Source organism: Colias eurytheme, chromosome 6 (genome assembly GCF_061535395.1).
Source record: "Colias eurytheme isolate Ceu_HAF_F1 chromosome 6, ilColEury1 Martin Lab GWU primary, whole genome shotgun sequence".
Classification (NCBI taxonomy): domain Eukaryota; kingdom Metazoa; phylum Arthropoda; class Insecta; order Lepidoptera; family Pieridae; genus Colias; species Colias eurytheme.
This window is the reverse complement of record NC_142985.1, coordinates 4,138,976-4,165,490: the sequence shown is the minus strand read 5'-3', so window position 1 is coordinate 4,165,490 and position 26,515 is coordinate 4,138,976. Positions and strand designations below refer to the sequence as shown.

General features: G+C 35.4%; 1 protein-coding gene across 2 annotated transcripts; it reads left to right on the top strand.

Annotated features, from left to right (window-relative positions):
* The first annotated feature begins 1,639 nt into the window (after positions 1-1,639).
* LOC149907574 (RNA-binding protein 38-like) lies at positions 1,640-24,582 on the top strand. Of its 2 annotated transcripts, none has more exons than XM_090102598.1 (5): positions 1,640-1,992; positions 7,754-7,880; positions 18,883-18,955; positions 21,731-21,966; positions 22,212-24,582. In XM_090102598.1, exons 1-5 carry the CDS (start codon positions 1,771-1,773, stop codon positions 22,337-22,339), a joined length of 786 nt encoding a protein of 261 aa, XP_089958724.1. In that variant the 5' UTR covers positions 1,640-1,770; the 3' UTR covers positions 22,340-24,582. The 2 variants fall into 2 exon arrangements, with proteins under 2 accessions (XP_089958724.1, XP_089958723.1); XM_090102597.1 differs by having other exon boundaries at positions 22,209-24,582.
* Positions 24,583-26,515: the final 1,933 nt, after the last annotated feature.

The following is a 26,515-nucleotide window of genomic DNA, read 5'->3' as shown; positions in this document are numbered from 1 at the left end:
GTTGCTTTAGCTTTGTACCAAATTTCATGATTCTGTATTCACGGGAAGTAAGTTTTGATTCCCTTGCAAATGTCAATTTGTGAAAATATGCAGCATAAACAAACGGCTGTATTATTTGATTGCGTTGCAGTTGGTATATAAGTTTGATTTTGTGTTGCTGGCCATCAGAGAGCAATCGCAATTCGCAATACAAGTTGTAGTGCGATTGCTCGATCGTTTTGATAAGGAATGCTTAGTTAAATGTTAAATGTAAGTTAGAACTTAGAATGTTTATTAATTTTTAACCAAAAAGCTAGAGAAATGACTCGGTATCGTAGGTACCTAAAACTGTTTTAATGAAGATTTTGAAGGGCTTTCGTTTTTATCTAAGTAATTAAATATCACCCATTTTTTCATACTTTCATTATTTTGTATAAAATATACTTACATAACAGCTTATAAGTTATAACCCAAAAAGCACAAATAATGAAGATAAGTTCACGAATGGTTTGCGTAAAATGTGGAACAATATGATACAATATTATTATGATGAACAATGACAAAAGGAAGTGTTTTGTCGGTAAGAACAATAAGTTTCCCACGTGTGAAGCCTTCCTGTGACATTCGAAACTGTAATAGTACGATATCCTGATCATTTTTACAGTGTAAGGTTTATTTCCTGGAATGATGGTTTGATGATTCTATAGAATCGTAACAAATCAATTACGTAAGGAAGTAGGTAACTGGTATTTTTAATTGAATGATTATCTATATCTATACTTAATTTTATAAAGCTGAAGAGTTTGTTTGTTTGTTTGTTTGAACGCGCTAATCTCAGAAACTACTGGTCCGATTTGAAAAATTCTTTCGGTGTTAGATAGCCCATTTATCGAGGAAGGATAATGGCTATATATCATCACGCTAAGACAGCGGAGTGAAACCGCGCAGCGCAGCTAGCGGCGTTGTTCGCATCGCTTGATTTTCGGGTTAAAAAAGTAGATAGGTATGTACTTACCTATAATGTACTTCTGTGAATCCAGACTATAATCTATCTGACCGGTTCTAACTACTATATTATGAAATTTGGCATAGAGTGGTCAGATAGATTAAAGTCTAGGTACTTTATACTTAGTACTTACTACTTAAGCTTCATTAATGTGATTACTGAGTACCTACCTAGTGACTCTCGTCTAAATTACTTTAAAGTTAAACTTTGTAATGATAGTTCAAGTTAGACAATATTTTTTTCATTGCGTTATTGTTCATTTTCAAGGTTGTTAGATATCAGTGCCTAGTTTGTCAATCAAGCGAGTTTTTTGATAAAGGTTGTTTCGAAAACCGGATGTTTACCTGAGCTTTTGTAAATATTGATTGTAATAGTAGTAGGTATCTCAGTTTTAGGGTAATGCTCGCATATAGTACATACGTAACTTAGCCGTGAAATAAATTAGGATCTTTCATAAGAGAAAGTATCAACTGTGATAACGAGGCATATCATTGCATGGTAGAGGGTAGAGGCTAGGCAGTAGGGCACACCACCGCACAACGCATGTGGCCCAACAACGGTAGCGAGTGGCGACGCATCTGGTGATGGCGCGGGGAGCGGGCGGGGGTTAAAATTAGTACCCGTGCGCCACGTGCGCTTTGAAGGAGCACCAGTCCGCGCGCAACCACCGTAGACAACGTACGTGTCCACCCCGCGTGTTATACATAATCAACTCGTCCGCTTCAGCGGAGTGACAGTGTTCCCAGAGTGTAAGGGTGGCCGGCGCAACGGAGGCGGTGCAAGGAATGTTGATGGCGGGCGCTCTGCCGGCCGAGCCTGAAGGGCTACTGGCGTTGGGCTCGCTGCCCGGCCAGAAAGACACCACCTGGACAAAACTGTTCGTTGGTGGGCTACCATATCACACGACAGACAAAAGCTTAAGAGAACATTTCGCGGTGTACGGGGATATCGAGGAAGCGGTTGTCATCACAGACAGACAGACGAGCAAAAGCAGAGGATATGGATTTGTAAGCATCTTTTTTAATTGTGTATTTAATTTATTTGTTCATGAGTATTTAATTCTGTTATTAATACGATACGCATATAAATAGTGTGCAAAACCTAGCAGCCACGTACGACGTAGAAGCGTTGCTTTCAGCTGAAACGACACGTAAACTTTGCGGTGCCCTTGCGCATTCGTGTTTCTACGGCTGAAATGTACAACTATCGAGCACTGTTATCGCACTTGCTTTTTACCTAGCTGTGTTGTTAGTACCTATTGCGATATTAAATAATGATTACGGAAGTTTATAATAGTTGTTTCAGGCCACGTACTTACTATTTTCCGCATCTATTCATAGGTACATTTTGTTCCCAAGCCTAGCAAAAGTACAATCTGGTCTAAAATAATATTATGATATTTCTTAGGTCAGAATAAACCTAATTAAATAAAATACCTATATTCAATATGTTTGGCAGTTCCTGAAACAGGTCTTTTATAAATGTAGCTCCAAATTGGTGGACATTAGAATAATTTCACAGAACATAAACTGCGTCGCGTGGTAATCCCTAACTATCCATATGCCGTCGTCAATCATCGTAAATAATACATTGGAGTCGTTGTTAAATCTACACTATTATATTGCTTTTAAGTATTTTGTACCTGTATATTGAATCCGAGCAGATGTTGAACAATTACGAAAGATGCGGTGAAAACTCGCTTCAGAGAATCTTTGGCGGACTAAATTCGGAGTCTTTTTGTGCAGTATAGTATAGGGCTCGTGGGAAATGAATCACAACCCCATTTTCAATTCAACTGGGGTAAGGCACCCTGTTCGAGGGACTCGGTGCACCCTCTCTGTGACATCCAAATAGCTTTAATAATCGCAATGCGTCAATGCAACACTTGGGCGGATCGATATAGAAAAAGTACATCTATTAGTTATTACTGACTACCTACTACTACTGCTACTAGGTACCTTAGCTAGGTACCTAGTAGCTAAATCATTAGCTATTCAATATTTTTTTATAATATTATACCTAGTTACCAAATTTTTGTAGGTAACTAGGTATGTATTTAAATGTTCTTTAAAACCGTCCTACTTTGTCAACCCACTAGTTTAAAATAATTAACATCAATAATGAGAATTTGTTGTTACTCAAAAAAGACCCTTATCTATAACTACATACCTATTTGAAAGCTATTAATTTAGTTGGACACGAAACTAAAGCATGTTTTCAATCTTATTCTCAGAAATCTATATACATATGTACCTATAGATGTCATTGTCTTTTTTTTATTATTAGGCCCTAGTTAGCAACAAACCTCGGTTCCATCTTTGTTTTATGTAGGTTATTTAATATAACACAAAATTTTAACACGAAGAAACAGTTTAATTTAAATTTTAAAGTCTCAATAACAAATGTATTGTCAGGGGAAATTAGACAATAACATTCAGATAGCAACATAGCTCAAATTAGATACAAAACAGTTAGCATCGTAACAAGGTACTTTTTGTTCTCAAAAAGTCCATGCAACTAACAATCATAAACGCAATATTGAAGACCAATTAATTCGTAAAATGACATCAAACGCTGCACATTTATATGACACATGATATACTGGTACAAGAGTATCGTATCGCACCAGTTACTGGGCAGGGTCTACGTGCTGAAGTACGTATGGAAGACAAAAGACCCGTCATCTGATAGCTGGCGTGCGGGCCAAGTGCGCTTTGCATAGGCTTTTTTATACCAGCATAGTTAGATAGACCACACATTAGAACCGTTTGAAATAACGCGTTTGTATTGTGAATGGGAATGCTTTTTTGTTGTTTGAAATTGTTACAAGACAGTAGTTGAATATGATAAGTAATTTCCAAATATTATCCGGCGACCTCAGATAGATCACACTTCGTTCTGAATATTGTTCGCAGGTAATGTGAGCACTTATACAAATAATTAATGATTGTTTACAGTAAGTAAGTACTAAGTAGGTATTATACTTAGTGACTTTGGAAGAGAACAAAAACATCATCAAATAATAAGGACATAGCTGTACTTAAAATAAGTATTTAATTAAAACAAATGTTTCGTAAATTACTACTCGACGTAATTATTTAAACAACAATTAATTTTGAGAGGTAGGTAGCTCTGTATCCAGAATTGGATAATTACACGTACTATTAACTATTCTGTGCTAATACTCAAAAATACATCCTTAAACATACCTAAACTTAACAAACCTAGCAAATTCTTAACTGCCCTATGTTCCTTAGTTAATACATAAATGAAATACCTACATATATAACCACAGATCGGTTAGGTAAATGTTTACTACATACAACGTATAGGTAGTCTACTTTTACGGTTTATAACTTGATAGATATAACAATGATTGGTTGCCTTCATTAGAAGCCATAAAACTATTGAAGGTGAAAACACATTATCACAGCGAAAGTGCCAACTTTTAGGGTTTTCTCTTTTAGATTAAATGTGTCGCTAAAGTAATTATCAATTATTTGCTCCTCACTCTTGCAACGATAAAAAACAGCTTTTTTTAATTAAGTCTATAGGTATTCCTCTACCTACTTATTATCATCTCTTTCATATATTTTCTGAGTTATGAATTAAACATTTGATGATCTTTCGTTATAAACTATAACTTTTATTGTTTAATTTAAAATATCTTCGATGAAATACAATCATAACAGTTATACATACGTAATAGATTTTTCTCTATGAGGCGTGGTAAGATTTTCCGCTTAAATAACTGGGCGGTACTGTTCTTGGCACGCCTCTACGTACTACATATAATATTGTTTCTTTAATAACAAATTGAATAAATTTATTTATACAATTCGTTAAATTTAAAATACATTTTGTTATGTTACGTGTGTGCTGTGCTCATTTCTATCGATGCGAAATTATCAACAGGATACCTAATCATGTTGTTAAGTTGTGAAAAACAAAATCGTACCACTTAAAAAATGTTCTTAATTATGACAGTAGTTCATCTCTTCTTGTTTGCTGTTCTTATAATAGTTATGTTACGTGATTTAAGATGAATATATAAAACCAGTCAATCCAATAAATGCCTTGCGAAACACCCTCCTGAATTTCCGACGTTCTCAAAAACGCCAGTAGGTACCTACCTATGTTCTCAATTGTGGCACTTTTTTAAAGTCATCACTATTGATGTAAATAAATATAAAAATGCCTATCTATGTATAAAAATACAAAAATACCAATTCCATACCAATGTATTAAAACAATCATATTTTCCTTGTGTAGTTTGGGAAATTATTTCCCAATGGGCTCATTTTATAATCTGCACTTGATTAGGTTAAAGCATTAAAACCTCTGAGGATATTAATTTTTAGTTCATTTTATCACGATTTTTTATGTTTTTAATATTGAGGTATATTCTGTTTGTAATATTAATTATAAAAATAGCATAATTTTTTTCTAAATGGTAAATAGTGAAAACGTAAATTTACTAAAATTTGGACGGTCTGATTTTAATGTCATTTCCACTAACAACTTATTTTTAGGGGATGATGTGGCCTCCCTTTATTTCCGAATAAAGTATTAGGGTTGCCCAGAAAATAAGTTTTGATCATTACCTACTCATATTTAATTAAAATTTGCTAAATTATTTAATTTTTTGACCCCAAAATTCTTATCTCAATCTATTTATTAAACCCTGATGCAAAAAAAGTTGACCTGTGTGTCTTTTGCGTTGTAGCTGCTGAACAGAAAAGTCTGTTTCGATGTTTTCACGTGTGGTAAGATTAAAATGATAAAAAGCCTTACTGTATTTATTTCACTAGTAAATTTGCGTTGAAATTGTAAAACTCGTTTCCTATCAGCTTCGGTAAAATTATGCAAAACGTTATCAATACGCTAGCTATTGCAGGAAACTGGAAGAGGTAAATGAGTTACCGACTGTTTTACAACCTGCATTTTATGTAAATAGCTTTCGTCTTCAAACATGTTATCGCCCGCGACTTTGCTTGCAAACAAATGATGATAATAGGATATGTAGTAGATATGTAGGTACAATGGAATCTTTGTAACTATTACTAAGTACAAATATTTGATTTCGACTTGCTTCATTAAGATCCGGGGTTCAGATATTCCTGAAGAGAAGACAACACATTATTCCTTTGCAGTATTGATAACTTGTACAATCAAAATTAAAAAGTTAAATGAATATTCCTATTTTATCATTTTATTGTAAACTAGCGGTCCGCCCTGGCTTCGCCCGTGGTACATGTTTACGTTTGCTCTACATAAGAACCATCCTCGTACTTCAAGGAATATAATAAAAAAAGAATTATCGAAATCGGTTCAGCCGTTCTCGAGTTATGCGCTTACCAACACATTTTGCGATTCATTTTAGAGAAGATATAAATCCCTTAATTGTTAACTTTTACAAAGTGACAACATACAAGTAGGTTCATATTGTATTTAGTACGAGCACAAAAAAATACGGCAGATAATTCTAAATTGGCATACCTTCATACAAAGCGTGTTGTTCTGCGCGCACCATTTTACGAGCCCGTAAACTTTACCGGAAACAGTTGTCATTTACAACAGATTATTATTTTTAAACTGTGTAGGTACTTCGAACTTTTCACTTGCAATTGTATTACTAAAACTTGCAACATTTATGAAAAACATTATCAATTTCAGTCTTTGATGTTATTAATTCGTGTCATAGACTACAGAAAAAAATTATGGTACTTACAGAATAATAGGGTCAACAAAATTCTTTTGAATTGTATCTCCAGCAGATTTTTTTTCTGAATTGTTTTTGACATAAAAAATTTAAAATTTCTCGAACACTTTGTTTCATAAAATTGTAGTTTTCTACATAACCACCTTATCGCTATGGACCATACCAAACGCAATTTAAACGCTTTAGTAAACATCATTTTGTATAGGTCGCCATATCGAGGTGATTGCAATATACCAAGCGAAGTATTTAATTAAAATACGTTTGCGTTCCGATAAATTTCCATACAATGACATTTTTTCAGTGTATCGGTAGCGCGGTAGTTTCATTTATTTTCATTTTCATGAAAATACATAAAAAATATTTCGTTTTCGTTTTTGGAGCAATGACAAGAAGATTAATTATTGAATTCGATGTTACATATAATATCCTTGGAATTGTCCAAAATATTTAAATACCCAATTGTATAAGACCTTCAATATCTTTGAGGTCATCTAACATTTGTTTCGATCGGTTTCGATGTAATGTGTTTTAGCCATTATATTGTGGCCCATGGATTTAATGTAAAGCTTGTATTTCGTATCGTGCATTAGGTATGTGCTGGGTCAGAGTATATTGGTCGATAGTCGGTGGAAAATTGAGGTGGCGACCTGTGGGGCTCGCATGCATTACAATAGGTAATGTGAACAGCGTATGTTTTATTTTAAATCGATTTACGAACTCAATACAGAAAATTCAATACAAGAATTAATGTAATTATCGTTACCACTGGATTTTGAATCCGTAATTCGCTTGTTTTTGCCCACAGTGTTAGCCAATTAATTTACCTTTCTTTAGTAATGGAAAAACTTAAATCTTCTCCCTGATTGAAATTATGTTATGACTTGCATTAATGTATGCTACTATTGATTCTAAACTGTGCTCAAAATTTCAGCAATACATTACAATCAGTATAAAAATATCCAGAAATGATCAAATTCTTTCAAAGTGAACTTGTGACGTTATTCCCAGGATATAGTAGTGGTTTGATATGAAGTATCTCTTCACAGGTAATCATGGGAGACCGAGCGGCTGCGGAGAGAGCGTGCAAGGACCCAAACCCGATCATAGATGGAAGGAAGGCTAATGTTAATCTGGCAATCCTAGGGGCTAAGCCGAGAGGAAATTTGGCGCCAGGTAAGGATCTTTATATCATGCAGGTATCTGAAAGCGAGCATTGTTCCCAATAGTACGTAATGTCCTTATTAGTATCGACAATGAATACATTCCATGTGTTAAAAAGGGTTTTATCAGTCGGGTACTTGGGAACAAGTTGATTTGTACTATCTAAGTGTACTATAAATATATCAGCTCCAAATTAGCACACAAACTGTCAAAACCTTGAACATTATCAAAAATCGTTAATTTGTAAAACGAGTAAAGTTAAATGCGGTGATTAGCTTAAAATATAAATGTAAATTTTGTCTCGTTAGTGTTTTGTGTCCTGTGAACCAAGTCGACTGAACAGTCGACTTAAATTGTTATTTGTTTTTAAAGCTTTATCCAAACAATACAATTCGTAAACGCTGCAACAGTGACCTTTATTAACCTATTAAAAAAATATAATGTACTAAACTGTGTGTGTATAATATGAATGTACATTCGTAATTTATTGTAAATTATTTCACCTTTTTTAATCTCGAATATCTTTCACATAAAATGCAAGAAATGGGTTCATTTGCAAGAAATGGGTTCATTTAAAGGACGTATGCTTATCAGAGCTCAGCTGTTTAACAATTTTTTGAACATTGAACCTTTTTTTAATGAATATGTTCGTTAAGTCGACAATGTGTCGTTTACACACAAAAAATCATACGATACATCTTCGTGGGTGAATTCTCTGTGGGGGTTTGCTTGGTAACTAATTACTTCGATATGCGCTTTCATTTCATGATTAGAAAAGACCAATCTGTGTAATTTAGATTATGCTTAATTATGTAGGACACATTCTTAATTCTCTACTGGTAAATTTTCTTTCTTCTTTCTTTCTTAAATACTTTCTATCTATCTCAAAGTCTTATTCACGTATTGATATTTTTTGTTTTAGTTATTTCATTTATTGGTAGGCATACATTTGGAAACAATTAGTATTATTAGTATTCTTAATTCTTATCATAATATAACAATTAGCATTCTTATCAATTAAAAAGTGTACAGGTTCCAATTATTTGATTGATTTTTGTCATTGTTATTTATAAAGAGTCATAAATTGCATTCGACACAAAGGTTTATAATGACTGCCTTGATTTGTATTATTTTCGATCCAAACACTACCGAAAACTATTTATATAAACAATTGGCGATTGTCTAATGTCTTTTGGCAGCGAAAAGCAATTAATACAGCCAGGTGATTAGATACAATTTAACTTGTATTTTCAAGCCGATTTGGCTAGTGGCCACTTATTTAAATTAAAGCTAGTGCAATCAATTAATAAATACGTACAATAGGAAATACATATTTTACAAGTTATAATAAAAAATAACAAAAAATAATTCTACTCTATTACAATTATCTTAGTGAATAAATAACCAAAACATTGTGAAGTGGATTAAAGTTAACAATTAAATAAAGGGCACGTTATCTTTATTATTACAAAATTGATAGAACCGTATCATTTGATTATTTTTTGTTTTGTTAATAATGCAGATTGTGTGCATAGGACAATATAAATAGTGGAAAAATAGATTGTTAAGATAATTATTACGATGATTCATAAAAAGCACTTCAAATTTTTTTTATACTTTTCATTATGACATATTTTTAATTCCTGTATACTTACAATTTTCTGTATACATTGTTGATGCTGAATGATGATGGCACAGACTAATAATAATATCTATACTACGTATACAACTGATGGTTAAGTTGTCTTTGTTTTTTTTTTTTATGAATAACGATTCAGAAGTCTTATCGAGATTTGTATTTTGATAAGTATTTTATTATTATCTCTTTCACATTCGTATGTGAAGCTTTAAACAAGATTTAGCACAGCCAAAATATAATCAAGAGAACCTTCAACCTTTCATCCCCACGTCAGTACGTCACCGATACATATAAGCATTGCACATGCAAATGTTCTGTCAACAGTATCTATAATCCTACTAGTAACATAGGTGAAGTCACGGTATGTGATTAGCGGAACCGCCCGCCCCTCCGGAAGTCCCTAAACGTTGAACCGGAAGCATGTAGGCTCATTAATTGATTGCGTCTCGCACGCAACCCTTGTAAGCCTGTCTCGCTTGCGGTAAAATCTGCTGACGTCACAATTTATTAACCAACTGTTGGACTTGATTGCTTGATTTGATGAACTAAGATTTGTTTTGAACAAGCAATGATATAAAACGCATTTTTTTTTCTTTTCTGTTTTGGCTTATGCAGTGGCCAGTTCAAAACATTCCTACAGAAACAACCCGATGTTAAAGATTTTTTTTAGTTAGTAGTATAACTATTATATAGACCCTGTACATAATATTATGTAGATGTTATGATAAATGGCATGGAGTAGTAATTACATTTTAATGACAAAGAATTTTAAATAAGGTCTGCCTTTGCCTATCTATCTAAATAAGCACTATAATTTCTTGGTATTCTATGGAATATACATTTAAATAAATCGTAATAGTTAGATACCTATAGGAACCTTGAGCGGTATGTGCAGCTAGATAATAGATAACATAGTAATAAATTTCATATGGTGCTACTTTTATGTTAATAATAGTTTGAAATTTTACATGATATGAAAGTGTATTGATTAATTTGGTGTTACGATAATATCACAATAATGTCTAGAATTTTATTTTACAGCCAGTATTTCCATATTAATTATTTTACTGTACACATATTTTCAATATGATAAAACGACACTTCTATATCGCACCAATAATAGACTATCAATCATAAACGTTGAAGGCTTCGTTATTAAGTTGAAGTAATTCATGTTCAGAAACAAAAATTTGGGTAACCTATAAAATCAACATAAGAACAATAGATCAGCGGTTTTTAAAATAGACATTTATCAAAAACAACAGGCTTCAAATGTTAAACAAGGCCACATAATATAAAGATATAATCGTTCGTACAAAGCATATAATACCTACACGACAATCAAAGTTAACCTTTACAATGACGTGAGCTGAAACTACCACAAGCAATAGAATTGTGTAGAACATGATAACGGCAATTGTATCACGATAGATAATGTGTAATTTCATGCTACCTATGAGAATCGTTGTTTTTAATTTCGATACTGTTTATATCTACTCGTATTGACCGATGTTATCTTATGATATAACAAAAGTAGGTTATGTTGAGTAAATACATTGTATTTAACTTTTAAAAATGAAGATTCACGTGAAGACTGCTTTGACACTTTGTTTGTATCGTTTATTTTTCCTGTCTTTATTATTAGCCACAGCAAATTAGATTCAGAATCGTCGATCAGATCGAATAATTCGTGTAGTTTTGAAAGTTACTACAGTTATTCCTAAAGGTGTCCCGATGAATATACTAAAAGCCCCCGAGGGAGGGACACAAGCCGGCGGCGGGGGAGGGGGGGAAAGGTCTCTTTTTCAAGGTGTTTGCTTGTAACTCGAAATTTTTTTCATAATATCTCTTTAGTGACTTCTACATTAATTATCTACATTAAATTTCCTATAAATTACGTCTCAACATTTTTACTGTACGATCAATACTTTAGGAGATACAGAGTATTAAAGGTAAGAAAAATAAGAAACAACATAGTTTTACAAATTTTAATTATAAAAAGAAATAACATCTTTTTTTGCACGAGTATGCCGACTTATTAGTCAAATTGTGTTTCATCTTCGTCATCTTTATCACTAACATCGATAGGGGGTCCATTAGTACAAGCTCCTAGGCAGCCGTTACAGATAAGACTACACATAATGCCCGCTTTTCGGCAACTGCATTTTCCGGAACATCCACTTTTACATCGGCAAAAAATTGAATTTAACAACGCTTCAGGAGCAGGAGGATCCAAGGTCGTGATTGGTTCTAAGTATCCATCGACTCTTCGCTTCCAACCCCATATTTCAGGAGGCAGTTGGTTCCCAAGCCACTCCTGTACTTGATGGAATACTCTGTAGGCGTGATATTTTGCTGACCCTTTGGTAGGGGGGAGGGAAGAAAGATCCGGTTTGGGCTTGGTACAAGATTTCAGAAAAACTGTGAATCGATGTCTGTTGATCTCAGACTGAGTACAGGGCGCTCGGTATACTGCAGGAAACATTTTTTCTCCGGCTTCTGCTATAACCTCCTGAGTTGACGTTGGGTCATAAAATACAGTTGCTGTTTCCTTTAGTGACGGCTTTTGATCAAAAATCTTGATAATTGATGTTTTTCCCTTCCTGTAAATAGCTGAGGTTGTATCACACCCACTGAAACTACTTCTTCCCTCCCCCCTACCAAAGGGTCAGCAAAATATCACGCCTACAGAGTATTCCATCAAGCACAGGAGTGGCTTGGGAACCAACTGCCTCCTGAAATATGGGGTTGGAAGCGAAGAGTCGATGGATACTTAGAACCAATCACGACCTTGGATCCTCCTGCTCCTGAAGCGTTGTTAAATTCAATTTTTTGCCGATGTAAAAGTGGATGTTCCGGAAAATGCAGTTGCCGAAAAGCGGGCATTATGTGTAGTCTTATCTGTAACGGCTGCCTAGGAGCTTGTACTAATGGACCCCCTATCGATGTTAGTGATAAAGATGACGAAGATGAAACACAATTTGACTAATAAGTCGGCATACTCGTGCAAAAAAAGATGTTATTTCTTTTTATAATTAAAATTTGTAAAACTATGTTGTTTCTTATTTTTCTTACCTTTAATACTCTGTATCTCCTAAAGTATTGATCGTACAGTAAAAATGTTGAGACGTAATTTATAGGAAATTTAATGTAGATAATTAATGTAGAAGTCACTAAAGAGATATTATGAAAAAAATTTCGAGTTACAAGCAAAAACCTTGAAAAAGAGACCTTTCCCCCCCTCCCCCGCCGCCGGCTTGTGTCCCTCCCTCGGGGGCTTTTTGTATATTCATCTGGACATCTTTAGGAATAACTGTAGCAACTTTCAAAACTACACGAATTATTCGATCTGAATAAATTAATTTTCCCATACTATATACAAAGAATAGAAGGATGAGTAGAAAATAAACGCGTTCAAAAACACATATATCTCATTCTTAACGAATAATGCTTTCTTAATCGTTGCATGTTTGAGTATTTGTGATTGATGACCGTGTGTCATTAGGATATTAAAAGGGGGCAGCACTTAGGTTATTTCATAATTCACTCGAGCGTAATTACTCGATGCTCCTATTCTTTTCTCTATCAAATTCAGGTGAGTTTCGCCAGCTGATAGATCAAAGTGTGAACAACTGATTCTGGTAACCGCTACGTCGGTATTGTTCGTGGGGAGGGGAGCGGGGTATCGCACAATGGGTGCGGGCGCGCATGACGGCCACCTGGCCGTGCAGCGTGCTCTACCGGTCCCACCATATGCCCTATACATCCCGCCGGGGACTGGCCTCGTGTTGAGGGATCGCTATTGATTGTAGCGGGCAACCATAACCGCGTCGCTTGCAGATGTATACCTAATTATTTGGACAATGTCCGTTTAAATTCGTTTCTGCTATCACCATATTTTTACTGCATAGCAAAACGTGTAGATTTAAAAATCGACCTTGGCAATCAAATGTTTGTTGTTTCAGACAAAGAAAATTTCAATAATCCAATGTATATTTATGTGAATAAACAATAACCTTGCCCTCAAATGTTTTATGTTTGAACAAAATACGTTCCATTCAAAGATTTTGTAAGGAGTGTATTCCTTTTATCTGCCCTGTTACCGTGTAGTCTTTCATTGTTTGAGTTAAGATTAAGGTTTACGATGCAGTTCCTAACGTCCGAGCCCTTTCATAAATACTTCCAAACGGCAGTCTGTTTAGTATCCCTGGATCGCTTCAAAATATTTGTTCGCAACCTGTTTAGGCTCACAATCTGTTCCTAACGTGTCTAAAAGGGGTTACAGTAATTGAAAAGTTCATGTGACGGTTAAACTTGTTCATATTTGTCGTTTAGTCACTTCACCATTGACCATACGACCGTTATGAGGGTTACCGATTTGTGAAAGCGAATTCAACAAATTCTTTTTTATTATTCAGTTACCTGCTGATGCCTTTATTATTGTCATTCAAATTTATGCAAAATTTAAATTATGCTACATCTATAAAACGAAAAAATCCGGGCCTTTTGTACATATTCCTACTTTTTAAAGAATATTATTCAGCGTCGATTGATGAGTATAGCTTATCTGTCTTCGACGACTACACATTGATTTGGCGCCAAGATAAATATATACGTTTTATAAACGATAATACGCAATTTCAAAGAATTTAATAATGGATACGGTTTGTTTAGTTTCCCATATATCCCTTTATAATCAATGAGGGGAAGTTGAGAGATAATAAATAAAGAATTTTATAAAAAAATGTGAAAATATGCAATTGTAATGAAAATGTATTTCGCATATTAAAATACGTAAGTCTTGTTTAAATTGCCTCATTGTTGCCTTTATTTGGTTAGGTGTTTAATTTCCATAGAAGTTAGAACATACGGGTCGCGAGGACATGAATTCAATTTCATCGCTAAACAGTACATATTTTGTTTATACAATTTTAACTACTGCGGTACTAAATATGTAGCCTAGTTTCTAAATACGTGGAAGGTACGACCAATGAGCGATTTCAGTCGGGCCGATGTCGATTATGAAAACATTGTTAAAGTTTTATTATATAGGAGTGTTGATGAGGGCCGAACGAGGCACTTGTCCAAACATACCGGCGACATGTTGAATTATTGAGCGCCGAGCTCGCTGGTAATCGATTCACACCTGTCTTGTGTGGCAAGAAAAACTTAAATTACATGTACTTTTAATGAATACGACGGCCCAGCAATTAGTACCTAATTGCACATGATGCTTAATTCGGTGGAGCGTATGACGCTTAAAACTGAAGCTTGCAAGTCATCATTGATTAATGAAGAGTTTGTGGGTGCGAATACGTTTGCAGAGGGGTTAGTGACGCTTTATTTTTATAGGGTTGCCCTTGCAAACAATTTGAGTAGGTAGGTCACCTTTTTCCAAAATATCTGACAAAGATGGTAGGCAAAATTTCATTCAAATAGAAGTTAGTTACAGGAATGTCTATTGGAAATGTAGAAAAATGTCTAGCTAGACTAGTCTTGTGAATAAAAGAAGACGCGTATAGACATTGAATTATTTTTTTTGCTAGTAACCCTAATAGTTAGCGTGTGCTGCGGCCGCTCGCCCTTCGCCGGTGCATTACTTATGCATACTCGTCCGCCCCAACTCATTCCCGAAACTATTTTTATTTCGGCTTCGGGATTTAGGCGTTGAATGCACTGATGCTCGTGTGCCCGATCAATAAATAATTGAAAGCAATGTTTTTTGTTGGAAAAATCGATAGCGTTACGTGTAATTGTATGAGGCGAAGCCATAATGGTTAGGTGGCTCGGCTACACGTGATCGTATCTAACTTTACTGTAATCGTGTATATCTTTATTTTATTGTACAGAGCGGAAAGTAATTATTGCTAATTCGCTTGTGTGGTGGACAGAAACACTGTATTGTTATTGTTTTAACATTAGTTTTGAATGTATTTGTACTGCTATGGGGGAATTATTCACGTTTTGATCGATTTTTTTAAACGGAATTAGGTATAACTTAAATTGAATAAAAGTCTAAGCTACCGCAAAAAATGTAGCCTTTAGATATTAAACCTTGCCTTCCTTATTACAAATAATTGAACTCTAGTATTTTTTTTCTGTTTTTAGTGCACTTTGCCCTGTTTTTTATTACTTTTGCACTGCGTCTCCTTGTCCACCAGGTTGTCTGGAAGACATCGCTGTCTAAGCGATAAGACCGCCTGTTTGTGCTCTTTTATTAAATATTGTATTGTGCCCTTACTTGTACTTCTCTCTGTGGTGCACAATAAAGTGTTTTTGTTGTTGTTGTTGTTGAACTCTTTCCAAAATTTCGTTTAGTAATCACAAAGTAATGGTATTATCGGACTAGTTTAATTAAACACAAATATTTAGAATAGAGCGTATCTTTCTGAAGCTTTTAATGCACTAAAGAATTTCTAGTATCGCTGTTTCTATTTTCTTAGAGCGAAATAAAAATAATCAAATTGAAGAATGAACTCAATATTCTTAGTGAATATTGATTGTATTATCATCATATTACAGACTTGGGAACCATCTTTTTTGCACAATTTTTAGATATGACTGCCCCAAAACACAGCATTTCACATGAAATTCTTTTTTTTTTAAATCTATTTAACTAAATCTTCTTCCCTACATTACTGTCACTTTAACATTTTATAACAGTAGATTTATGAAAAGGGCAACGGAAGTTTCTAGCACTATTGTTCTAGAGCCAGTGTTAACATAGGCACTTTGAGGTGGGCGAGTCTCCCCTTGTTGCACCGTGTAATGCGATCCATAGAGGCGACTTCCGCACGAAGCCCCGTTTTAATCCTCCGATATCGCAGATTACCTTCCTACTGTGACTATCGATTCCAAATCGCGTTGATGCCAAGTTTAAAGCAGACGTAACTGATACCAGTCCAAGCAATGCGTCAACATTGGTGAATATGTTTTCATCACACCTAATTATTGTGTTACAATTGAATCCAAATGAAATCCTGGGCGAAGATTGGCAGAAAATGAAAGTTCCCTGCTTAAATTCTGTCTATTCATAAATATTGAGTACAATCAAGACGTCCATCTAGAAAATAAGCATTTCACCATTCTTTCGCAAAGGTTTCACAGAGTACCTACGTTGCTTTATTCATGTCTTAATTATTATTTATGTACAACAGCTGGCGAGCAGAGGTTGGGTGCGAGGCAGTCCGTCCAGCGAACGACGCGGTTATTTATAAAACAAGAGTTGCGTCTCGTTTTGTCTTCAGTTGCCTCTTTATTTTGTCTAAATATACGCAGTTTTGGGAACGTCGCGGCCGCCTCTGCCGCGAGTCGCGACATAAGAGTTGGCTTCGCGCCAAAACCTCATATTTTCTCGACCGATTTTCTTTTGTCCAAGCCTACATTGTATACTAATACTCACTGCCATAAAAAAATGGACACAAGCTGTTGGTAATTCGTAGCGTAAAAAATTACACAAACTATGATTATGCAGCATAATATAACGTATGTCGGTATGTAAAACTAAAATACCAGTGTCGCCTGGCATAATCTTTGCGTTGGTGCTAATTTATCTGGCACGTGTTTATAAAGCTGCACGGTCCGCGTCTATTACTATAACTATATTTAGTGTTAAATTTATAACTTTGTACGTCATAGACGACACCGATGATCAAAAGGAAGGCCACCGGACATGCCAAACTGTCACGGTCGTGAAAACATTATGTTTGGTCACATGAACTGGGCCATGGTATGACTGGTCTACATCTATTCCCGGGTCTGTAAACGAAACTTACAGACTTAGTATTGCTACACGCTCACTGGTATATGTACATTATTAATTAATCATAGTTTTATTGCTCGTTTTCGGCTTTCTGACCCGATTATGAAAATACGGAAGTTGTAAATACGATTTAATGGATAACATGGTGTGTATTCATAGTTAATACAATGGAGTTGTTCGCTTCAACGTTTTGTTATTTTCTATTATAACAGAGTATTAAAGTTTTAGTTTGAGCACCCTGTCCTGCACGTTCCGGCCGTGTCTAAAATCGTATTTCCGTAGAATCCTTACAAGCGTCGTTCAGCTCTCCGTCGGCTTTGCAGTTCGATGACCCGGACTCCAGACCTGAAAACGCGCAAAAACACTCAAAACAAACCTTTATTTACTTCAACGGGACGTATGCGATCACTCCTTCAGGGGAGAGTGACTAATGCTTACGGCTGCGTCATTAGGTTTTTGGTCAAACAATGCTGCGTCATATTTGTTTAAATAAATGTGGAAACGAATGTAGAAAAGGCTAATCGATTTCCACTGACAACTGACCGGGTCACGTACAGACAAAGAGTTATATATAGGGCATTCTCCACTGGTATTTAGAGAAAGAACGTAATGTATCAGATAAGGTTTATAGTGGACAGTGGTTCGACCTCGGCCGTCAAATGGCACGCCATCGATCGAAATGAGGTGGCACATCACGCGTACATGGAACACGCGATCAAACCTTTGATTTTTGAATACTGTATAGTTGTCAATACAATGCCTACCACATTCGTATCTATCATGCTATATTTACGGTTGGTTCACGTTTTGTATAACATCTGCCACCAACCCTTACCTATTAAGTTTTATCTGAATCAAACATGGTAACATAATATTCGTTTGTGTTATTCAGAACACTAATGACTTGATTGCAATTTGTGATGAAAATGATTGTTCACGTTTTTATGGAAGGTCGTGCATTATCGTGACAGACGAACCGAAACTTCATCCGGGGTACTCCGGATGTAATAGTCGGTGAAATTTCACCACACACTGCCGTCAAAGAGTTCAACTGGACAGTGGTCACGCTTCTATGAATATTACACATTAATCAACATTTGCTATGACAACATCATTTAAAGCAGGGCTTTCATTGTGAGCCTTATTAAAGTTTTGAAACATTCAAAGTGTAGCTTATTATTCTTTATTGAAACCGGCAATCTAATGACATCAGACAGACGATATGAGCGGCCGTATGCCATTTATAGCTGGAGTTTGTCGTCTTCTTGTCAAGAGCTATCTGACTGCCGATGCCCGGGCGGGCGCTGAGCGACCAAAATAGATGTAGCCTCGCGCTGCTTAACAATGCAATAAAAAGAAATTAACATTTCAAACGTCGCCTGTGCTAAGTTGACTCTTGTGTCATTTGGAAGTGGTCCAAGCTCGCAGTGATATATTTTACCGGAGTCTTCTCTAGCCGCTTCCGTTTAAGTGGAATTAAAATAGAATCTTGAGAGCATACCTATGATGACAGATATTTTTCCGTTGAGTTTTTTTGAGATAATTATAGAGGGCTTATTTTAGATGTATTGGCATGATGAACATTAGAAAACTAATTCCATATTTTGTTTCAGGTTTTGGATTAGCTGCAGCAGCCGCGGCCGGTGTCCGCGCAGGTTACCCAACAGTTTTACCTGCTCACTACGGGTAAGCTTAGTTTGAAACCGAAGCTTATTTGCATTTATAACACTTAAATGTTCAATGGTTCAACACTTCGATGTTTGCCAGCACCAGCGGCATTGACTTGCCGCTCAGACATCTCACGAGACAAAAATCAGACGATTTCTAACTGTCTTTATGCACCGAACAATATATGGGTTTCCTTAAACAATAATAGTGGATACGTTAGCAGTTCTATAAAGATGTCCAACCCTGTATTGTAGCTTAGTACTTCAAGTTTCCTTGTCAACTTCACCTTAGAAATAATAACTACAAGACTAGTTTGACTGTAGGTAAGTAATATGAGAGCGAAGCATCACGGAACAAGAACAATTAGCTGAGCTGACTTTTGTCTCGGTAGATGAGGCGAGCGGCTTCTCCAGACGGCTAGCAGCGTGGCGGCCAGCGGACCCCGTCTATTCTAAATAATCAAACATTTTCACATAGGTATCTATGGCAAGAGTGAGCGTGAGAGTGGATTTTTCGTTTTGGGTGTGAATTAGTCGATTGGGTTTTTTAATGTTTACGTTTTAAAGCTATTTCGTTGCGTGGGCGGCGCCGGCGTGCGGAGTCGCGCGGGCGCCGCCCATCGCCATCACTTTACGCATCGTTCTCGACACTCAATGTTTTACTTTTTATGTTTTTATGCCGTGTTCGTGTAATATTTTTGATTTGACTTGAGTTTTGTTGGTGGTGGATTTCGTTAATACACTTACAATGTAATTCGTAACCGAATGTCCCTGGTAGCCTGTGGCGCGCGGTTGCGTAACAGTTCTTAGAAAAACGCTCATTAATTGATACATAAAAATCAACATACAAAAAATATCTGTAATAAATTATTTAATATTTACACAATTGGTTTAGATGTTGTAAAGACAAGTATTTGTCTAGAATTGGCTGTATTCGATAGAGTGGTATGCTCATAATACTCTGTCTTATTATTATAGAGCGGGTCACGAGTTATAAGAGTCCATTCACTTAAAAATATAATGTCACGAAAATACATAAATGGTTAATAAATTCATCAATATGAATAACTTATATAATATTGATAATATGTGAATGGCCTCTAGTAAGGGATTTTCTGTTACGTGTGTCCATGGCTATAACCAATTTAGAAACCCATGGATGCGGAATTTTATTTCTTGACGCAAAGAACGCCGCCGTGCTACGATCGTAATCAAATTAGGTTAAATTATATTAGTAACACCACCACGCGTATTAAAAAGACAAACATTATGTAGATTTTTCTTTTGACGTGACAACGTCTTATAATTCGATAGAGCCGGCTGCACGCACGAAAAAACATGACTCATGCGGCGTTACCTCGCTCTGAGGCGTTCCATGTAAGGCTTGAAGTGCAAGCGAGAGCGCGGATCGAGCGACAAAGAAGCACAATTGGACGTTGTCACGTTCAACTATCGTCAGTAAACCGACTTTACAGACAACCAATTTTTTTTTTCAAATATGTATTCCAAGACAATTTTATAAAATGAAATATTTCACAGTTTGTAGGTCTGCATGTTTATGATGTACGAGTTTTAAATACCGAGTTAGGTTCCTAACCGTAATGTAGTCGTTTTATTTTAAGTAAATTTTAGTTTACGTTTTCAATTGTGTATCTATGTAGATGTGAAGCTTGTGTGATGTTGCGCCAGTTTTGTTTATAATGCTCTTTTCGCGTGTTTTTTGTTTTTCAACTATCCTTCCCTAGATAAACACCTAGATGTATGTACCTAAGTAAATGGACCAGAACAATTTGATATATCTTTGTAGTCGTTCTTATGTAAGTAGGTATTGCGCTATCGAATGGGGCTAGAATACCACAGGTGGGCGTACTACGCGGGCGGAGTCACGATTCGGGCGTGTACTACGCATGCGTATTCATCTCGACCTCCTGTACCGAGCTAATCTTTAATGCCATAGACATTAAATGCCAATCAATCTGTCTCCATTGACGACTTAGTGACAGAGTAAGACGAAAACTCGGATGATGGCGAGGGACGTGGCGCGGTACCGCTCGAGGGTTCTCCAAAAGTGCTTATATCGAACTTTCTAGTGCCCTTCAGCAAACTTGACCGCCTGTCGACATCGCGTTAGACGAGATTCGCAAAGTCAACGTTTCTTTCATCTGCTAACCAGTTTTTCTATTTTATTCGTTTTTCAAATCTTATATTATGGTCTTTACATTTTGTAGAAAAACTGGGTTAAATGTTGCCACTTATGAGATTTCAAAAACAAAGACATCGTCAAAGATTTTTAAGAGGATATTCTTTTAATTTAAGTCCCAATCCTATTTTCAAACTTTAATCTTTCGTGTCGAGAATCGAGATAGATCGCGGACGATATGCGCCAGTATAAATCCACAAGACGGGGATATTTTCGTCAAGGCGGCATAGACTCGGCCATTTGAACGTTTTAACTGATTTTAACTTTCCGGCAATGACGCACGGCGGCCGTTCACCAACGACAACTGCTAGCGATAGCGTACTCACAAAGATCGATGTCTACTAACCATATAAAAATGCTCGTCTGCCGCTGGGTCTAGGTATAGTGTTGTTTGACTCTGTTTTGATAACGGGCGTTTAGGGAATCGTGGCCTTACCAAAAACACATTAATCCGCTAATCATTGTATTGTCTCACTCTCGAGACGAAAAGAATTTGGCAAAGCATTGATTACGGGGTTAATGAAGTTTGCGAGTAAGGCGTACGTGTGAGGCATGAGATATTTAGTCGTTGAGTGTTTGTTTTGTTATTGGCAGGTTGTCGCCGGGCTACGTGTACGGTACTCCCAGTTATATGGGGACGGTTGGAGGCATGAGCGCGGGTGTGGGCGCGGGGGCGGGAGGGCTGGTGCAGCTGCCGCAGTTGCAGCACGCCGCGGCGGTGGCGGCTGCCAATCACCTGTATGAGTACCAAGCGGCCGCCGCACAGGGCGCCGCGGCCTACCAACAGCAATATGCTGCTGCTGGATTCGATCCATACGCTACTGCTGCCGGTATGTTTCAAAGATTTTATATAAGTTTTAGGGGTAGCAGACTCTTAAAGCGTAACATGCCATAAATGGTTAAGATTTACAAGACTTTTAAATAATAAAAAATCTCACTTTCTATTACATTTAAAAGCTCAATATAGAATCTACCTACTTTGTAAAAAATTCTTAACTTTACAATATTGTTTATACAGATTACAGGCCTAATCTAATTAGATATTTCTAATAAGTAATATGTTACATTTCAGCAGCTGCAGCAGCCGCGAACAGCGCCGGGTACATGTCACCCTACTACACACTACAGGGCGGCGGCGTGCAGGCCCCCCTCCTCCCACCCCTCCCCTACCCCCCACCTCTACAAGAAGCACGCATGCAGTAACAAACACTGCAACGCATCTCGGTAATGCGCTGATATACTTAATCTCGAGTCCTACATAACTTTTTTACTCGAAGCAAATGTATATAAAAGGAAACATCACTACGGATTTGCGTTACCATAAAGCCAAAAATTTTTTCGACCAGTTAATTAACCAAAAATGTTTAGCGTGACCAAAGCGAACCTTTAGGATAAGGGGCATAAGTGAACGGTGATGGTATTAAAAATATTATTAAGTATACAACGCGGAATGTATGAAGTAAAATGTCAGTTGTAGCTGGCAACTATGTGAGGCATGCCCTAGTCCGAGACTAGGTGAAGCCATAGTAAACGCAGTGTCCAGTCTTGTATGATGAACATTTTTGCATGGTTGCCAGCTTAAAATAATTTTACTTAATCTTCTACCTACATGTTTATAATTCTTGCCACATTATTTTAACTTCTAGTTACTTTCATTATAATGAAACATATTTTTTTACTAGTATGTTTATAAAATTCCGTGTCGAATATAACTAGTTAGAATCAGAATGGGGCGAAAGCTGTTTCATGACAATAACGAAAACATCAATATTGCTCATTATTATTGCGAGAGATGTCTCATTTATCTATTTGTAGTATTAAAGTATATTTCTTCAATTTATTTAGTGAATACTAACATCATTGATAAAACGCAGGGTCATAGTATCTCCATCTACGTTTCTAGAATATAAATTTATAGTCTATCGTCTCTTCCAAATTATTTTATTTATAAACTTGATACTATACTTGCGAAGAGTTCCTAATAATTGGTATTAACTTCACGTTACTTAACGCTAAAATATATCAAAATGTGCTCTCTTAAAACTATATATGACGATGGGCGATTTCAGATGTTGCAGGTAAAAAGGTTTTGAAAGCAATATTGAATCATTTTCCGTAAGATCTGTGTATTTTATTAAATACATAATGGGGTAATTGTGGATGTGTAAGTGTATGCTTAAATTATAATGCTATATAAGCAAATTTATCTTCTTTAGTTCTCTAAACATGTCCATGTTGCTCAATGTGTCCTAAAATGGACTTGATTTAGCTTAAGATTGGAGATCCAAGGGCTTTTACGTTAAATTAGCAAAAGTACTTATTCTTAATAATATGTGTAACATACGCAGCCCTACTAATTTTATCTCCAAAGCGGTATAGGGTACTTAATAGTTAGAATAATTCAATTACTAGTCCACGTAATATTAATTATAATGAAATCTTGACAATCGCCAGTCGTATTTTACTAAGGGCTGATTTTTCAATCCTTGGTTAAAACTTATTCATCGAATAACGTATTAAACTACCATTTCAAAAATGTATTCTAATTGTCCGTATATGACAGTTTACAGGTGATATTTTAAAATGTTCGTGTAATACTTTATTGGACGGAAAAATTTTAACCAAGGATTGAAAAATCGGCCCTAATCTTAATTTTAAAATTATTTCTTCAACTTATCAAAAATTAAATTTTGTCTTGCGTATTGTGGTACGCAGGATTGTCCACAGAGTTATAAGAAATGTCACTGTGACATTGATCGGACGAATATTAATTTAATTAGAGCGTTACATATGTAGTAAAAATATGTAATTAATTAACACTTATGCGGCTGGCGTTTTAGTACAAGTTAAGGACACTAGACGGAATAGATTATTTTAGTATATAAGTTTAATTTTAGTTTAAATATGCTGTTATTCGTAATTTATTTTGTTGATATTTGTAAATCTACATGTTGATAACTATTTATTATGTGAAAGAGGAATAAAAATTGTTAAATATTTATGAGCCGAATTGAATCTCTTATGGCGTATGTCAGTTAGTAATAATTCGGTTCGATATATTGAATTAAACACATAAAACTTTAAATAAGTAGACATAAAAATGTACCAAATAGAACATTGTATGTAAGCCATAAATTGGCCATCTTGCCTTATGCACATAGAGTATAAAATATAAATAGTTAATATAGAAAAAAAAATATACTAAATATATTACACATATCATCAAATCATATGTATGATAAAATTCGGTGTAAACTCACCGTGCAGTCCATAATAGTGCATTTCATTCGCAGTAATTATAAGCACAATTATTTATGTATAACATACTTAAATGAATGTGAATTCATAATAAAAACCTAATAATTGTTAAAAATAATTTAAAAATTATACTATAATGTACTTAATTTAGGATATTGTAAAATGGAAAATAATTTTTTAAGGTACAACCAATGTGTTTTTATTTTCATACCTCTTTTATCCTCTACCATAGATCCTCTACACTTAAAAAAAAACAATTAACAATGACCACAATTTATTAACAATGATTATAAAAATTACCACACAAGCACATAAAAAATTTGATTACTCATATGCTAACTCATATGTTGTTACTTTTTATTCAACAATAAGAATCATTAAAATTAAATTGAAAAAAATGATTTACTTGATACGATTCATCCTGTATTCAGTATGCATTTTCATTTTCACCATCTTAGATGTTAATGGTTATAAAAAATGGTATTAATCTATCATTCTATCGAAGCATGTGTACAAAACACAAAATAATACAACATGCTTCAAAATATAATACTTGCTACCCATTATGGACGAAAGTTGTGAATGTACATATATGTAATTGATTAAAATTGTCTAAAAATGTATTGTCATTACCCGCGTAGAGCCATTATGGCGTTCTCATAGATGTGTTCATAATTCCATCTAAATTACATTGATATATTTTAGAAAAGCAGAATGCTAAGAAGTACCAGTATAGGTATTGCCCAGTGGTCAAAATTCTATTATAACCATACAAAGAGACACATATGTACCTGGCAAATATCTACATACTATAATATATATAGTGACAAAACTTTCACTCCAATAAATGGGTAGGATTACAAACGGAACACCACATTGAAAGGAAGGAAGATGAAAATGCAAACATGTCTCCAGTTCTATTTTAAAATTCCGTTTATAAAGAATTAAGTAGGTCGGAAGAATTTGTGTCGTTAGTCTTGGCGGTCTTCCAAACAAATAACCGATGAAAATCGTCTTGTTGAGTTTAAAGAGTACACTTCCCACACCGCCTAGAAACATGTCATTGATGTGCTGATTACACTATTATAAAAATATTTAACAAGATTTACTGCAACGTGGGCTTTATGATTTTGCAATTAGATTTTTTTTATTAAAAATTTTGAACGGCACGCGTTGTAGCTCACTGAAGGTCAATTTAAATGATAATTGGTCACAGTCATCTAGAAAAGCTTTAAATCACTTTTATATAACTCTTTGCACCTGATATAACAATTGCTTTAAGCTGTTAAAGGCGTATATTTACCCCGTACCTTAGATTTGTAAATCCTTTTAAAATTAGCTGTAACTTGTTGGTTGCATTTTATTTTACCTTAGATACTAGCTGTCCCTTCAAACCTTGTTCTGCCTTTACCTGTTCTTATTATTTAGGGGGATGAAAAATAGATGTCCTATACCCGAAATGCACGCAATACATAATTTCATGGGAACCAGTCAAGTCTTCACACCGCGACACGAGAATTTTATATATGTCCCGCCAAACGTTGTTCTGCCTTACTCTTATTATTTAGGGGTACGAAAAATCAATTTTGTCCTATTCACAGATCTCGATAATTGAAAAAATAAGAGGGGACAATGACTAGTACGGTTATTTAATCGATCTAAATAATATTCAAATCTTGATTTTAATCGGTGATTTGTTGAGGAGGCATTGACTTGCATGAAACACTCTTTCATATTTGTCATTATCCATAGGTGTTTCTTCGTTGCAACGATCAATTGTATCGGCAATAATTGCCTTACTTTTATGTTCTCCGGCCAGAGAAACTATGTGTTCCTTTACGAAGAAACCCTCAGAATTAACAAAATGACCCTTTGTCAAGTAACAGTATATGAAGTTTTTTGTTATTTGATCATTTATTATATTGCCTTCTAGAAATTTTTCCAAACTGTCTGTAGGTGACTTCTGCTCAGCAATGCAACTATTAGATATTTCTCGAATCATTTTCACGTGAAAAGGTGCGAGGGTGACATAATCCTGAAATGAATAAATATAAAAAATAAAATAGCAAATAAACTGGATATAGGTACCTATATGTTATTAGATGCTACACGCAGCTTCGA